At 48.9% G+C, this 16,254-nt stretch overlaps 2 protein-coding genes across 4 annotated transcripts in view; both read right to left on the bottom strand.

The window, feature by feature from the left end:
* Positions 1-2,950: 2,950 nt before the first annotated feature.
* The window catches only part of PXN (paxillin), a 41,940-nt gene continuing 28,636 nt past the window's right edge, over positions 2,951-16,254 (bottom strand). Inside the window, exons 7-12 of one of the 3 annotated variants that reach the window (XM_054288805.1) lie at positions 9,182-9,262; positions 6,894-7,064; positions 6,376-6,549; positions 5,752-5,833; positions 5,243-5,391; positions 2,951-3,312 (exon numbers count right to left, since the gene is read on the bottom strand). In XM_054288805.1, coding sequence (XP_054144780.1) covers positions 3,046-3,312; positions 5,243-5,391; positions 5,752-5,833; positions 6,376-6,549; positions 6,894-7,064; positions 9,182-9,262 — 924 coding nt within the window. In that variant the 3' untranslated portion in view covers positions 2,951-3,045. Of the gene's footprint in view, positions 3,313-5,242; positions 5,392-5,751; positions 5,834-6,375; positions 6,550-6,893; positions 7,065-9,181; positions 9,263-11,814; positions 12,885-16,254 lie in introns of those variants that run through there. The other 2 variants (XM_054288806.1, XM_054288804.1) reach the window with 2 other exon arrangements.
* On the bottom strand, positions 9,451-10,999 carry LOC128945154 (uncharacterized). The gene is made up of 2 exons (XM_054288807.1): positions 10,781-10,999; positions 9,451-10,255 (listed from the first exon to the last, which is right to left on the bottom strand). Exons 1-2 carry the CDS (start codon positions 10,997-10,999, stop codon positions 9,785-9,787), a joined length of 690 nt encoding a protein of 229 aa, XP_054144782.1. The 3' UTR covers positions 9,451-9,784.

Raw genomic sequence — 16,254 nt, 5'->3', positions numbered from 1 at the left:
GAGAGAGAAAAAAAAAAAAGCGGAGTTAGAAGTTTACAAGGGAGGAAAGAATCAAATAATTGTCGACCCAGCGGAGCTTCCCCCAGCCCAGCCCAGATGTGAAAGGCCTTCCCAGGGTAGCGCCTGGCCCGGGGGGGCCACACACCTTCCCGGAGCACCCCCATAGCCCAACAGCGGCTGTGCTGCCCTAAAACTGCATCTGCACTGAACGAACAGGCATTTTGGACACCCACAGCGGCCACAGCCACCACCAGGCATTATTTGGCAGAGTAGCATCGGTGTGGCATCCCAGCATATCAGACACCAGATGAAGGCAGAAGGTGAGCGTGACATCGTCTCGGTTAAGCACTAAGGCCAGAGGAGCCTCCTCTCAGCACCACACACCCTACACAGCACCCTGCACCCAGGTGTGCCACAAGAGTCACTGACAAAGCCTCAGCTAGCAGTGAGGTAGGTTAAAAACTCCCCAGACAGGGAAACTGAGGCACAGGATTACACAGTTTGCAGGTGTCACATAAAGTGGCAACGCCAGAAACATCTCACCCCTCTCCAGCATCTGCACACAACAGCTGTGTGTCCCCTCAGCGGCACCAAGGAAGTAGACCATTCCAGAGACAAACACAGGCAGCTTAGGAACATCCATTTTAAGTCAAATAGACTACAAGATGAAAATGCACAAGGCCTCTTGCCTCAAGAATTTCCCAGAGCTGTGCTCAGCCCAGCTGACACAGCTCCAGCGCTCCCACAGCTCCCTCTGGCCTCACACCCACACACTGAGGTTTGTTTGTTGGGGGAAATCCGTGGCACAGTTTCAGTGACCTGAGCAGGGCAGCGCAGCACCGTGACGAGGTTACATGGGACAGTGACCCATGGGTTTCAGGGCTGGTTTCTGACACCCCTGGAGCCCTATAATGCACCTGCCGAGCTGCAAACACAACCAGATGGCAATGGTGACAGAGCTGCAGCTCTCTGGAGCAGGAATTCCAAACACTGCTCCCAGGGCTGGTACCACAGAATGCCACTGGGAATTTCAGCACAGTGCTTCCCTCTCCACAGCACCCTCCAGCCAGAGACCTAAAAGTGCTTTACCAAACATCAGCTAGGTCTCACAATAACCTCACAAATCCAGGCTAAACTGCCCCCATTTTACAGATGGGGAAACTGAGGCACGGTAAGGTTTAGCGACTGGCCCAAAGCTGCACAGCTAGTCAGGAACAGACTCTGTCTCCCACTTTCTTCTCCTCAGTCACAAGACCTTTCTTCCACAGAAAGAAAGGAGCCCCTTCCCCAATTAACCCTGTTCTGGTTTCAGGCAGCTGAAGAAGAGAAACCAAGGTAAAAGATCTGAACTCCTTCCCCCCTAGCATATTAAGACTCACTTTTAACATCCTGGAAGCTGGGCTTTGGGAGAACGGCAGGTGATTCAAATACAGCAGTTTACAGATTACAATAAAACCGAAATTATACTTTTAGGTGACCCAGAGGAGGAAAAAAAAACCTCAAATCTATTCACAGTTCACCTGCCTGTGCTAGAGAAAAAAAAATACAAGTCATGTTCCCTTGCCCATAGATTCCAGCCCCTCCCAACCCGCAACAAAAAGGAAATATTGAATGTTAGTTAGGCTTAATAAAGCATTGAGATTACAGATGCAGTAAACCAGCACAACTGGCACACTGCCTAGAACAGCACAGCTTGATATAAAAGTTGCTTTCTTAAAATCACTTCAAAACCAATTTCTGTATAAGAGGATTAAAAGTAAATTAGATATGAATTCAAAATCAGTGTAGAAATCTACAGTTCTTATCAAAGACAGGATACAGTATTCACTTTGATACTAAAACTCCAAGTGTGTCATGCACACCTGACCCCCCAGGACTTGTTATACCAGTAACAGTCAATATAAAAGGTTATTGCTGTAGCATCTCTCAGTAGAACATGTTTAACAAGAGCACAGAAAAGGGAAACACCAAGGGGCTGATAGGTCTCATTAGCAAACTGGAAGAAGAAAGGATATAAATTTAGGAATTTTTTTTCCTGGCTTCTTAAACCCTTCCTTGCAGCCACTCCTGTGACAGACTGAGGCCCTGATAGATGGGAGAGTCCCAGGGCAGATAAACACTCACACGTCACACTCGCTCATGACAGGGCTGGATGAAAAAGGCTGCTCTAACCTCTCTGCACCTGTGTTTAAAGAAGGGGTGATGCCTCTTCCTCTCCCAGGAGCAGCAGGTGAGGGCAGCAGATTCCCTGAGCTGGCCTGGGTGCCTATGGAGCTGCATGTCCCCACAGGAGAGCACAACAGTGCTGAGGGATGGTTGGGGCTTACCGCACCTCCTGCTCCAGTGTGCTGAGAGAAGGCATTGAGAAAGGGAGTAACAAACTAGGGAAAAAAAGAAAAACACCCCACACAGTAACATCTTGATTCCTCTTAATTAAAACAAGAGTAAGTGGTATTATCTCCTTACAGTGTAATGGAACTGGAGAGACCCTTGCGGGGTCTTGGCTGCCTGTGCTGATGCTCCACCCTCAGCAAGTCACACACACCGTGTAACTCTGCGAGGAGAGCCAGGGTGGCACTGAGGTCACAGGGTGGCCTCCCTGTGCTGTCACCCTGCACACGAGCAGGCAAAAGCCTGAGAATGAGGTGTCAAAGCAGAGGGCTGTGTTGTCTGCAAGTGTCACCATTTGCTCAGAGAGCTGACACAGGCTGAAATGCACTGGCAAAGCCTCCTGCTGCCAGGAGGGGGCTGGGAGAATCTCCCTGTTAGAGCCCTCGAGCTAAGCTCAGCTGTCAGTCACGCACACAGACACACACACACCACAGTGAGGGATCTCAGCCTCTCTCTTCTGAGACACAGCAAGGGCGTTTCCAATTTAATGGTCCATCTCATCTCTGGATCTACTGCCCCTCCATAGCAGCACCTCCCACCCCCCACCCCCCTCCTCCCCTGCCTGGTAAGGTTCCTAAATCACAGTAATGTTCAGAGAGACAGAACTGCCAAGGGGGTGGCAGAAAGATGCCTGAGCGCCCGTCTATGGTGCCTCTAACAGAAGAGCTTGAGGAAGCAGTTCTGGCAGTAGGGCTTGTCGTTCTGTTCCTTGAAGGTTCCTTTGTTGAGCTGCTTGAGGCAGAAGGCACAGACAAAGTGTTCTGGGTGGAATTTCTTGCCCATAGCAGTGATGCAGCGTCCCGTGATGGGCTTCTGGCAGCCGGAGCAGAGCGAGCCGCGGCGCTCGTGGTAATGCACCTCGCAGTAGGGCTGCCCGTCGTGCTCGAAGAAGCTGCCGTTGACAAACGGGGTGAAACACTCCTGCAGCAGGACAAAGCAAAGGGACAGCTTGTGTGAGAAGCTGGGCTGGTGGGGAGGGGCAGCTCTGCAAGCATCCTCTGCTCTACGGCACAGCCCAGCCGTGCTGTGGGCAGGTGAACTGCTGCCTTTCAGCACTGCCCAGGTATCCAGAGCCAAACTCAGCCCATCAGGAAGAGCTTCCAAAAAAAGACTAAGAAATGGACAGATACAGACACAAGCAAAGAAATTAATCAGCTCATTCGCCCAGCTGGCTTCACTTCTACAAATAAAATACTATGGATGAGTTACTGAAAGTATCCAGCCAGGAAAAAAATAATTCATGCCCTGAGATGGGAAACACTGCAGCACCTTTCCCTGTTGTTGTTTTTTTTTTTTCCCTCACTCCAGCTTCCCCACAAGGGCAAGCAGAAGAAAGGACCAAGAGACTTTCATGCAGCAGAATCCTGATGAGCATGGGACTGGTTCCAGCTGAGAAAATCAGGCACAATTCATCTTTATGAGTGACCTCTCCAGAATGGCTGGCATTAGGCAGGTACACTCTGCAAAAGATTGTCCAGCCTGAAATATTTCCAGTTACACATGGGTCACTGCTGGGAGAAACGGCTTGTTCTATAGTGCTAATGATGTTGAATAGATATGGGGAAGAGGACACATCAGCTGTGTGCTAATAAATGTCCAGAGCTGCTCCCTCGCCTCAGCATCTGAGGACACTTCACTGCAGAACTTGCAACAGAAGCACCCACTATCCCCACCAGACTGGGGAGACTCCTCTCCTTGTAAAAGTGGGAAACTGAGGCAGCAGAATAAGGGTGGGAGTTTAGGGCACTGCCAAATTTACCAAATACATCAGCAGCAAGACCCAGAGGAGGCAGTTTCCTGAAGCCTGGTTTTGCTGTCCTGTTCCCCAGGGAGGACACTGAGTATCACACACAGCTGGCTCCCAGCGTGTGGACAGGAGTCCAGCAAACAGCGCGCAGAGCCACGGGCAGCTGAACACTTGCAGTACCAGGAGAATGCAGCTTGCCTGCAGCAAGTCCAAGACTTTACCAATGCTGACAGTCACTTCAGTCAGCAGAGCAGCTGAAAAGTTTGCTCTGCTTTTGCAGAAACAGTAAGAGAATCACATCTTATGGTCTGAAAGAAATCTGTTCTGGCCTCGCTAATTCAGGGCGCAGCAGGGGGAAAGGAAAACAGAACTGCTTGATAAAGTCTCAATCTCTGCATGAGAAGGCTTCCCCCCCATCCCCAGTCAGGCACAGCTTCTGCCTCACTCTGCACACCACTGCAGGATCCACAGACAGTCCCAACAGGGTGGTGACTGTCTGCTCTGAGCATCACAACAGGAATCAGCAGCTTGTGGTTCTGGCTGCTTGATCTGGTTTCTGCCTTCTTTCCCACTCTAGGAAACAGTGGCTGATTTGGCTCATCTCTTGGGGATGGTAAGAGTTAATATTTGCAATGCTCTCTGAAAGAGTGCCAAGCATTTAATCTGCAGTATTCCTGTTTATTATGCCTGTTGTATGGAGCCTGCCACTATTTCATTGACTTGCATGTTTGTCTGAACAAGGTCACTTTCATTAGTTTACATTTTCAGACGGAGCATGGGAGGAATATCCTCAAAATCTGATTGCTGAGGCAAGTGCTCAGAGAGAAGCTTAGCTTATAATTATTTAAAGGTCACAGAAATATCTCTATCTGTGAGCTGCTGCAGAAGCCCATAGTTAAAGCTGGGAACAGAAAGAGGAAAGCAACTCCAAAATTTAATATAAACAGAGAACAAGAAGATGTTTGGTTGCTGGCATGTTCTTATGTTGTGGGGCTGCTGCTCTTCACTACCCCACAGACACCTTACCCTGATATGGGGCCAGATGCCTCAGGGTGGAAACAAGAGGGGTCACAGAGCAGCAGCAAAGGACCTTGGGTTCCTTACCCGACAGACAAAGCACTCGGGGTGCCACAGGGTGTTCAAGGCAGAGATGTAATTTTCCAGGATAGCCCGGGCACAACCTCCACACTTGGGAGCAAACATATCAAAGTAGTCCTTGCGGCAATAGGCTTTGCCATCCTTCTCGTGAAACCCTGCTCAAAGAGAGGAGAGGCAAAGGGATCAGCTCCTCATCTTCACCTGTAGCCACACAACCTGTGCAGGGTAACCCATGGGTAGGATCACCCTTCCTCCTGCTAACACACTGAGCAGCCAGAGCTGTTTCTTGTTCTGTTCCCTTCCCATCCCAGCAGAGGCCTGTTCTTCCTCCCCAGGGAGAAGCCATTATTACTGGCACCATCCTTCCCCCACAAACAGCTCCCTTGGAACTCCAGTAGTTCCCCTGTGATGCCTCAGGCTGTACCCTGGAAGCAGCTCTGCCTCACTCCCTCCTCTGATTCAGAGGAGTTCAGAGGGGAGACAGATTGCTTTTCCCTTGCATAAACCAGCAATACCTTCAGGTCCAAAGAAAGCTCCACACTGAGCACAGAAAAAGTGTTCAGGGTGCCATGTTCTGTCCAAAGCCGTCACCACTTTCTGTTGAGAAGAAAACACAAAGTGCAGGTCATGTAAATGACTTGGAGGTGAGTAAGGGGGGCTGGAGAGAGGACACATGAATGTTGGTGCTGACAAGAGCAAGCATTAAAATAGACTGTCCTTTAGAGAGCAGAGTCAATTTGCTCCTGCCTCTGGCTCATTCAGGCTTTCCCACTGCACACTTTTTTTTACCCTAAAAGGATCTTAGGCACTGCTTCCTTATACAGGGCCCCACCCAGTCTTAAGGACCAGCACTGGTGCCTGTTACCACAGGCTGCCAACAACAAAAGCTGAGAAATCATTGCCAGAATGAAAGAGCTTTGTGGAGTTCTGAAGGAACTCCAGCAAAGGTAAGAGGGACAAACTCCACTCACTGGTGAAAGAATTCGACTGTGCCAAGTTGTTTCCCTTTCAAAGGAAGGCCAGAACAACTACAGAAATCTCTGAACAAAACCTTCCACCCAGGACACAGGGTGAAGTGGAATTTTAACACCCAGGCCTGCAGCAGCTCGCCAGCACCGTGGCTCCCCCAAGGAACTCACATCGAGGATGGGCCCGTTGCAGTAGTAGCAGCGAGGAGAGAAGAGGTTGTGATAATCCTTCTCGCAGTAGGGCTGCCCATCCCGCTCAAAGAAGTTCCGGGAGCCGATCTCCTCCTGGCAGTGGGTGCAGACGAAGTGCTCAGGGTGCCAGGTTTTCCCCATGGCTGTAACTACCTGTGGGGAAAACAGATTTTGGAGAACAATTCTATCTCTCCCTCCCCTAGACCACATGACAAGATACCAGCTGGAGGTCAGCAAGAATGACAAGTTCTACTACTCAAGTGAGCCCTGGACTGGGGTAGCATGAAAACTGAATTACCTATCATCTCAGGAGAGGGCAGTCCCTCAGGGGCAGGGTAGAGGTCACTGGAGGAGCTTACAGCGTACCTAGCCAGTGGATAAATAGAGTACTTCAGTTTCTCCAGCATCTCCAGTCTCTCCAGCCTCACGAAACAGCCCTCCCCGTTACTCCCAGCTGCAGCCCAAGGTCCAGCAATGAGGCAGCACCTTCAACTCACCTGCCCAGCAATAGGCTTCTTGCAGGCTCCACAGACACCTTTGGCAACTGTAGCTACACCCAGTTTGTTCAGGTCAGACTGAAGACTTCCCAGCATGGTATCCAGCTGACTGCCAGGCTTGGAGGCTGTGGATGGAGGGGAGCTGCTCCCAGCTTTTCCCTGTGCCATGAACTGCAGGTAAGACAAAACAAATACTGTAAGGTGAATGCTGCTATGCTGATCAGATAAATGCCTGCTGTTGCTGCCAGTGACTCCCCTGCAGAGACAGACAGGAGTCAGCTACACTCTCTGAAGAAGCTGTGAGAGCCAGGATCAAGTATACACATGTATTCTGCCCATGCAGAGACAAGCAGAGAACTGAGATATGTAACAGCAGAGTTGTGAACTGAGAATTTGATTTTCTTTCACTGCACATACAGCAACAGTCACCAGCACATCCCAGGCACTCAGTACAGTGCTCTCTAAGCCTCTGCCAAAAATTTCCCTTTAGCTCATCAGTTCCTGGCCAGCTGACAAAGCAGACACCATCCAGAGGGCCCCTTCTCCTTGACCTCTCTCCATTCCTATGCTCTTGCTCTCAGTTGTCTCTCCTCTCTGATAGAGATGCTCTTCTCTCCTTCATCTCATCTCCCTTTCAGCTAGAACATTTTCTCCCTTTGCACCACCATCTGCACATCCGTCTGCCAAGTTTCACTCTCAGGTGGTTCTCACCCTGTGCCTGAGCTAAGCAACTGGAAGCAGAAGGAAGGAACTCTCTCCCAGCTGGCTGCTGTTTGCCTACAGAGAGGGCAGTGCATCCCCAGCAGACAGGGCTGCTCGGTGTACTGGAGTTGGAAATGCACCAAGAGGGGGGAAGGGGATTTGGATGCTTGTCTCAGAGGCTGTTTCTGAAACTCACACCACCACAGCACACACGGCTTAGAAAGGCTTCCAGAGCAGGGGAGAAATGTTTTACTGAAGTTTGTAATTTATAAACAAAGCTTTATGTTCTCCTTGGCCACCACAGCCCCCTTTACAGACAAACCCCAGCAAGGAAATAAGAGATTATTTTAGCTGACTTGGCACTGCCATAGCTACTGTCAGGTTTAGGGACACACAAAGTTGGGTTTAGAGCACATTTTGTTTTACTAAGAGAGTAAATTAAAACAGACAAAGTCTATGCCTATGAACAACCCACCAGCCTGCTGCCAGCATAGCCAAAGGAGCAGGGACATGCTGAAGTGTTCCAAGCCTTGGCAGACCCTGCTCTTCCAGCCACAGGAGGAGCTGTATTCCCTGTGCTGCAGCTGCTTGTCCTTGCAGTTGACCAGTTTATTCAGTGATAAATCCTGGTTTCTGCTCATTTGTATAAACAGTCTCATGACACACATGAATGTAGCTGCTTATCCACACACTCCAGAGCCTTGCCTCACAGGCAGTGTGACTCCCAGTGGATCCTAACACACAGCTTTTCCCCTCCTCTCTCAACTGACCTCTCCTAGTGCAGCAGCACAGAGCAGCCCCATCACACCCCAGCATCCTCAGCCTAAAACAAACCCTTCACCACACAATACACATTTGCTACCAAAAACTGTTACAGTGACTGCCTGCAAAGCACACACACCCCTGCAAGGACACTCTCACAGAGAGAGACAACAGTGTTTGGAGACAAAGCCTGTCCAGAGCCCCAGGATAAAGCCCAGGCTTCCTGCATGGTGCAGCAGGAAGACAAGGGCGGCACTGTGTGGAAGGAATCACAGCTTCTCTTGCTCCAGCCAGGGGTTATTGCCACGCAAGGCAGGCACAGATGCCATACACAAGTGATAAATACCATCCAGGGAGAAAGGAGATGAGATGAATTTAACACATAGCAACAGAGCACTTCACCCTTGTAGTGACCTGGAGGGAGCACACCGTCCTGCCAGTCATGGCTGACCCCAGAGCAGGCACAAATACCTGTACACACCTCCATTTCTAGCTGGCCTGGCCATCCAGCCCTCTTGACAACTCACAAGTGAGCCCCCACCTGAAAGAGGCTTGTCTCCACCTCCTGTACATAATCCATGCTGTTTGTAGGGGACACTCAGCACATCATCCTCATGCAAACTGATCATGCAAAGGCCCTTCAAACTCCCACCCTTATGAGATCTGCCATCAGTCAAGTTCAGAAAGGAGCTCTATGAGTAGCAAACCATGCAATACAGGATATTATCCACATTAACAGTGCTGGGAGCCCCAGGAGCAGATCCCAGCACACTCATCAACCAAAGAGCACACTCCATGCTGAGGAAACAGAAAGGGGACCCTGCCTTGTCAGGGGCTGTGGGGCCCCAGGGTGCAGGAGCGGCCAACAGACTGGCACTGCGGCCTAGGGGAGGAGCACAGGTCACCTGCAAAGTACAACAGGTCACGATGCAGAGATGTTTCTTGCTCACTGCTTTAGAGCTGCCTGCACACTAACACTGCACTGCACAAATGTGTTAAAGACTCCCCACCATCCTGGAGCTACAGCCCTTCCCTGGCAGGAGATGCAGAACCCAGGTCTGGACCATGCCATCTCCTCCCCCAAATCCACCTGCATAAAAGGGCAAACACAGGAAGGATTGCTGAGTTGCTCCTTCCAGTATGCATGTTCTGCCATCTTTTATTCCCCCCACTTCAGAGAGATTGTGGCAGGGAGAGCTCCAGGCTGTGTTTCAGAGTTACCTTCTTAATCTCAGAGGGAAATGAGAGTCCCTGCTGCATGAAGTGACTGTCAGGACACACAGGACCCACATATCCCAGCAAGTTATTGCACAGACGTGTACTGTGCAGTACTACAGCTGGGATTAGATATTGTCCATGAGTCCTCCCTCCCATCCAGCAGTTCATACCAGCCTTTACCTGAACACTGTATCTATTGAGCTGTCAAATTACAAGCAGTAGTTGGATTGGAAAATACTGCTAAAAACACAAATCAGAATAGAGAAGCCTGCCTGCATTTCTGGGAAGAAAGCTTCATCTTCAGTCTGACAGCCAACAGAGACAACTGCCTTGGTGCTAGGAGTCCAGGTCTGGGGAGAACAGGAATGTTTGGGATCTTCATTAGGAGGGGTGCCCACAACAGAAACCTCATGATAATCATTATCAGAAGCTTCCCACTGGAAGTGAGGCTGGGGAGCCAAGCTGAAGGAAGAGGAAGAGACTGGACTAGGAGCTGGGGTAGATGACACAGAGGAAGGCTGAGGTGGGAGTGAGAGAAGAGATGCAGGGCCAGAAGCAGGAGAAGGAGCAGCATTAGCAGGGACTATCTTTGCAGCTTCTTTGGAAGGCTGGAGATGGGAAGAGACAGGAACAGAGATTGTCCTCCTGGAGAGGAGCGGGGACTCGGGAGGAAAAACCACCTAGAAAGACAGGGAGGAAGAAGAAAGGTGAATAAATCCAAAGAGGAACCAACAAGCACTTCTTTTAACAGGAAGGCTGGCTGCTACCAGTGTGTTTATCTAAGGGGGAAAAGCAACAAGAGCTACAAAAGGTGCTGCTCTTTGTAGCTTAAGGAAGAGCACCATTTTACTCATCCCCAGAAAGGCCTGCACAGGTACAGCACTGGACAAAACAAAGCAAGCCTGTGTGTCAGGCTTCCCAGTGGGGTTTTAAAAATAATCCTCACATGGACATTTGAGATGTGACAGCAGCAGACTGCATCAACAGATACCATAAGCAGCTCCCTCAGATCCCACTGCAGTTCTTAAACATCCAGAACTAGGACCCTGTGCTGCTTTCCCTCTCAGGCCAGACAAGGGTGAATAGTTACTTCTTCATTTTGTGTTGTTTAGGATGCTCAGAAACTCAATCTGCACCTCCACACAATGGGATCTGGACAGAGGGACATGCTGGAGTTTCCCAGCATGTGTGACCCTGCTTTCTACCTTCTCTACTTGCTGTTCACCACTCTGCTCTTCCCCCCGGGGCCTGGCAGTGACAATGACCCCCTCTGTCAGCCAGGCATCCTGGCTTGGCCATTCTTCCTGCTCCTGGTTATCGATGCCCAGTCTGTCCTGAAGCTCCTCAATCAAGCGATCCTGGGACTCAGTCTTGTGGAATACGGCAGGACCTAGTTTGCGCCTTGGAGAGAGGTCCCGAGACATTGGATGCACATTTGCAGTCTCTTTTGTCCTCTTGATTAAAGATTTTATCTAAATGACAAAGGCAATAGTATCAGCAGAGAAGAGCAAAGTCAGAGCAAGCCCCAAGATGCAATAGCACAAACTCAAAGACATTAGTGACAATTGTGAGCAGGAAGAGTGATGGCATTTATTCCACCATGCCAAAATTCCTCTTGGCACAGCCCAGAACAGTGACTCAGTGCAAGGAAAAACCCTGTAAGGACAATCACAGCAGCCAAAAATAACTGTCTAGAAAAGGAAGGGAAAGATTAACCAGTGGGAAGCCAAGATAGGAGGTGCAGCATGAGCACTCCACTGAGCATTACAGAAACCTCAGCATCACAAGGGCACAGAGCTGTGCCTCTGTGTCTGCCCTTGACAGGCACAAGGCTCTTGGTCAGAGATGTCTGGTGCACAAAGTGTACTTCCAGAATGGAAAGAACACTGACAGCTTCAGTAATGAGACCTAAAACAGTAAACAGAGCAGAGGAGCTGCCATCCCAATCAGTAGCATGAAACAGCCCTTTCAGATTTTTGGAGGTCTCTGTGGACTGAGCCTTACCCCAGTTAGGGAATGAAAGTCCACTTCACAAGGAAGTCCCTACAAACTGCCACGTTCTGTGCTGCTGAATCCCATGCAGGAGAGACCACAAGATAAAGGTGGGGGTTGTGAAGCCCTGTGAGATGCAGCTGTCAGTGACACTGCTCAGAGCTCGTGCTGTTAGTGGGGTGAGCTGGGGCACACTCACTGCATGCACACACTGTGAGTGCGCTGGCAGAACAGTCCTGGCTAGGACTCGCCCTGCTCCTACATTCACTCAGTGCCTGCCTGGCCTGATGCAGAAATCCTCTCAATGGGTGGTTTGGAGACACATGGCAGATCCCATGCAGCCTTCCCAAAGGTTTCAGGAGATTCCGGAGTGACTGCAGAGCTTCTGAATTGCTCCTTTTCCTGGTCTCCTCTGGCCTTGTTCGTGTTAGCAGCACCTGCCTTCCTAGGAGTTCTGTCTCTGCCCTGCCTCTTCTTGCCCACATCAGGACTGTGGTATACCTTGGTTTCATGTGGCACTTCAGCTTTTAGCTCCTGTCCTTGCTTCACTACAAAGCCCAACTGGTTTTTAGTGTCTGGGAAGACATCCCACCGATCCAGGGCAACAACAGAAGGTTCATTAACAGAATCCAAAACACTGTCATTCTTTGCATGCACCTCTGGCACATGTGCAGGCAGCTCCAGGGGCCACAGCTCATCTAAAGCTGTTTCCACACTTCTGCCCTGGGACGAAAGAGCTGAGTTGTCCCTGAGTGCTGCTCCCTGCTGATGCAGCTCCTTGGCTATCTTCCCCTTCTTCAAAATGGGTACACTTGAGATTTTGGGGTCAGTTCTCTGCTCCTTCTTCTCAGTCTCTTTTGCCGCATCATAACCTAAGCCCCGTGCCTCCACAGCAGCAGACCTACAGAGAAGCTCCACGCTGGAAGCTGGCACAGCCTGGGAAGTATTTCTGGAAGAGTCAGGCTTTCTGTTCAGCTGAACTAAGCTGGCAGAGGCCACTTGCTCCCCACGAGTAGCATAACCAGAGGAGCTCCGTGGTGGGGGCACAGGGACAGCTTGTGCTAAATGGGGCACAGGTGGAGGGGCAGCAGGGTGCCCTGCCAAAGGCAGAACTGCAGTGTCACTGCCTTCCTCAATGCAGGTGTCTGCTGGGGGGACAGATGTTGGCACTGTTGAGTCCCCACTGTGACTTGCAGAAGGGTGTTTGGAATGGGACAGCACTGCTAAACTGTGAGGAGTGTTGCTGGAGTCTGCATTTGCTGAACTGGGAACCGGTTCTAGGGAAGATTCAGAAATCAGAGACATAGTGGAACTAGTCTGCAAAAAAAGAGATAGAAGGAATAAGGAGAGAAAAAGATAATGACAGAGATAAGGAGAAGAAAAAAAGGCACAGAATTAAGCATTATAAGAATCATGACTCACAAATCAAAAACCCATGTTGACCCAAATCCTTACTTCCAAGATTAAGGAAGAAAAATGAAACACCAAAGAGCAGAACCAGTATGACATTGTACTGATCTTCACGAGTTCTACAGCCACTGGGATCCTTTTCCTGGGCCCCCCTCCTCAGTGACAGCTCAGTGTTCACCTGCAGCTGTGATGGGGACGTGGCACAGCCACTGCCACTGCTGGGAAGTGCAGCTCCAAACCCAGGAGTGTCTCGACTGTGAATAAAGGTCATGTAAACTAGCTCACAGTCAGACATGGAAATTTTGTATTCCAAAGCTGCAAAAAATTCAATCAATGAATAGAACAAAGCATGACATTTTCTTCTTGATACACTTAATAAAATGCTCCAGTTGGCTGAGTACATGGCAATGAAAACAAAGCTTCAGGGCATTCACAGCAAAGAGCAGATGACATGGGCTTTGTTCTATTCACATCACTAATCTCACCTTGGAAATGACACACACTGAATCTATACGAGCCTGTCAGTCATTCCATGCCCTTGTGAGCATTGCTTAGGTGGCAGATTAGCCTCTTCCCCTTAGGCCAAAGACTCCACATTGACATTGTAATAAAATCAGTATTAATTTGGATCCAACAAACATTCTAAGAAGAACAATTAATACAGAGGTTTTGGTTTTCCTTGACTTACAGGATCTTATGAAAACAAAAGATCATGGGTCCTTCTTTCTCCACTTCCAGTGGTTCCTGACTAAACTCTAGCAGACAAAGCAATAGTACTCCTTTTCCTTAGAAAGGGAGACTCAGAACAGCAACTTGGACAACCTGAGACCAAGACTGTGCCTTCTCACTTTTAAAAATGTACCCACAAAGGATTTCCAAATCCAAGAGCTATCAAGACCTGCTCTAACTCTTCATCATATTTTCCAGAGAAGCCTAAAGAAGTCAGATGCTTGGGCTCTGAGGTGGAAGGGCATGTAACTTCCTAAGCCCCAGGTATGCTACCTCAGTCTCCACTTACCTTTCTGAGATACTTATCATGAAAAAAACTATATAATTAACCAGAACATGCACAAAACCTGTCAGTAAATGGAAGAATAATAACTTTCAGCTGATCTGAGCTCCTGCCATGCTGAGGGGCCAGGAGCTGGCACACACACACGCTTGCAAAGTCACACCAGTAGTGCTACAAGGAGACTGTTCTCAGAAAGGAAAGAGCAATAAGAGACCAAATTTCATTACAGATTCTCTTCCCTTCGAGTAGCACAGCCAGGGTACTGTGACCACAGTCACAGCTGAGAGGAAAATTACTAGCCAGTATATTAAAATGAGGGAATATCCCAATATGCCCTCTCCCTGAATTCTGCCTAAGCTGGGTGCACCTGTAAAAGTAACCTGGTTTGATGCTGTACTTCACATTTGGTTTCCAGACTTCCTAAAATGAAGTCAGTCACTTTCAAGGCAAGAGTGGCATTGTGCTCAAACAGTATTTTCAACATACTGAAACCATACTAATTCCAAAGTAAGAGCCATGGGTGAGCACTCTACAGTAACAGAACAGTTAACTGCAAGTATCCAGCTATGCAGTGAGCAGGCATCACATTACACAGAAATGGCAGAGGGTAAAAAAACAAGTGCATTAAGTAATCTCAGTGCCTGATGACCGATTAACCAGATAACCAAAATCAAATGGATTCTGTAAGCAAGAAGAGGGGCAACAACTCAGGGTGAGCAAAATATAATAAAAGGGTAATGAATCATCACCTTTTACTCAGGGGTACAAGGCAAATCAAGCACCAGTGCCCTCCACTCCTCCCATCCTCATCTATTGCAACTTCTATCAATTCCAGCTAATTACAGATCGTATTTGGGTTTTTTATCCTATATCCTGCAGTCACACACAGGTCTGATGCTCCAACAGCAGCCTTTCATATTCCACCTTCACAAGGGCTCCCCTTGTCTCCCTTACATTCTGACACTGGTATAGACTAGAATACATTTTTACAGCCAAGTTAACATCCCCAGCTGGCACAAACAGGAGAGGTATAACCAAACAAAAAGGACTGAAGGGAAAATGAAGCAACCTGGACAACAGGAGAAAAGGAAAGTAACTTAAAAACAGTCAATGACATCATCAGCAAAAGGGAAATGATCACAGAAGCCATGTTTCTTGTGCTGCAGGAAGAATGTTTAGGCACAGATGAGCTCAATGCTTCACAAAAATATCAATGCTGTGCTTAATAAAGCCCAAATCTTAACATCTTGCTGCATTTCAATTTGGTCTCTGAGGTCAACTGAAAACTAAGCCAGGAAGGCAGGCAGTGGTAGCCACAGCAGCTCATTTCTGTCACACAGGTTTTAGCGGAGATTCTAATACTTCTCAAGAGTGCAAAGCACTGAACACCCACACTTTAAAATGTCCACTCCCTGTTCTCATCAAAGAAACCTGTGCTGGGCAAGGTCATTCTGAGCTGCCAAGAGCTCACCTGGGAGCAAAGGCTGGGCCACACCCTGAGCTGGTTTCTGATAAAAGCAGCAGGGGCACAAGGCCACAGGGCTCAGCTCCCACAGCACACGGAAGGAGCAGGGCATGGAATGCCACAAGCACCAGTGGGAACTCTCTCCAGCTTCACAACACTGCAGAGCTCCAACCAGGCTGAGCAGAGCTTGTGGCTACCCTGCACTACACCCTAGGACATCAGAAGGAGTAAAAAGGCAACACTAAGGTGCCCATATTTGCAAGTGACTAAACACAACTGCAGTAAGTCTAGAGAAAACACTGAGGAACTCACAGGTTCTCACTGATTTAGGTGCATGTGCCAGGAATGGCAGACTGAATCCTATTCCAGCAAGGACAAGGCAAGTGAAGCTTCTCAGAACACGTGTGCTCAGTGCAAGGTTCTGAACTCACACCTGTCACAGCTCTGGGTATTGTATTGATCTCCATGGGACTCACCAAGCACAGAAAGAACAGCAAACAGAAAAAGCTGTCACTGCATGTTCTGTACCTCTCCTCACAAAACACTGCTCAGCTCTGGCTGCCCCACCTAATGTCATCTAGGATCGGATGGAGTTCAGCACACACAAGAAATTTCAAGCATCCAGCAAAATCTTCCATACAGGAATAAAGAGAGTTAGGAACTGATTTAGGATTAGAAAGCAGATAGGTATGTAACAAAGGCAAAGCTAACAAAGAAATATTTGCTTTCTCCATCTCTCTCAGAAGAAATCCAAGTCAACAGTTCAGTAAAACTATAAGCAAAGCAGCTGAAAGTAGAAA

The sequence above is a fragment of the Melozone crissalis genome, unplaced genomic scaffold, assembly GCF_028551555.1.
Source record: "Melozone crissalis strain CALT ecotype California unplaced genomic scaffold, PUWL_Pcris_2 ptg000063l_1, whole genome shotgun sequence".
In the NCBI taxonomy this organism is placed as follows: Eukaryota; Metazoa; Chordata; class Aves; order Passeriformes; family Passerellidae; genus Melozone; species Melozone crissalis.
The sequence above is the reverse complement of the archived record's forward strand: the minus strand, read 5'-3'. Positions and strand labels throughout refer to the sequence as shown.

Bases quoted from the DNA above. Each gene is read 5' to 3' on its own strand.
- LOC128945154 (XM_054288807.1), bottom strand. From the start codon at position 10,999: ATGTCTCGGGACCTCTCTCCAAGGCGCAAACTAGGTCCTGCCGTATTC. The intron at 10,256-10,780 runs GTAGAAAGCAGG...CTGTCTTTCTAG, and splicing joins GTGAACAGCAAGTAGAGAAG to GTGGTTTTTCCTCCCGAGTC.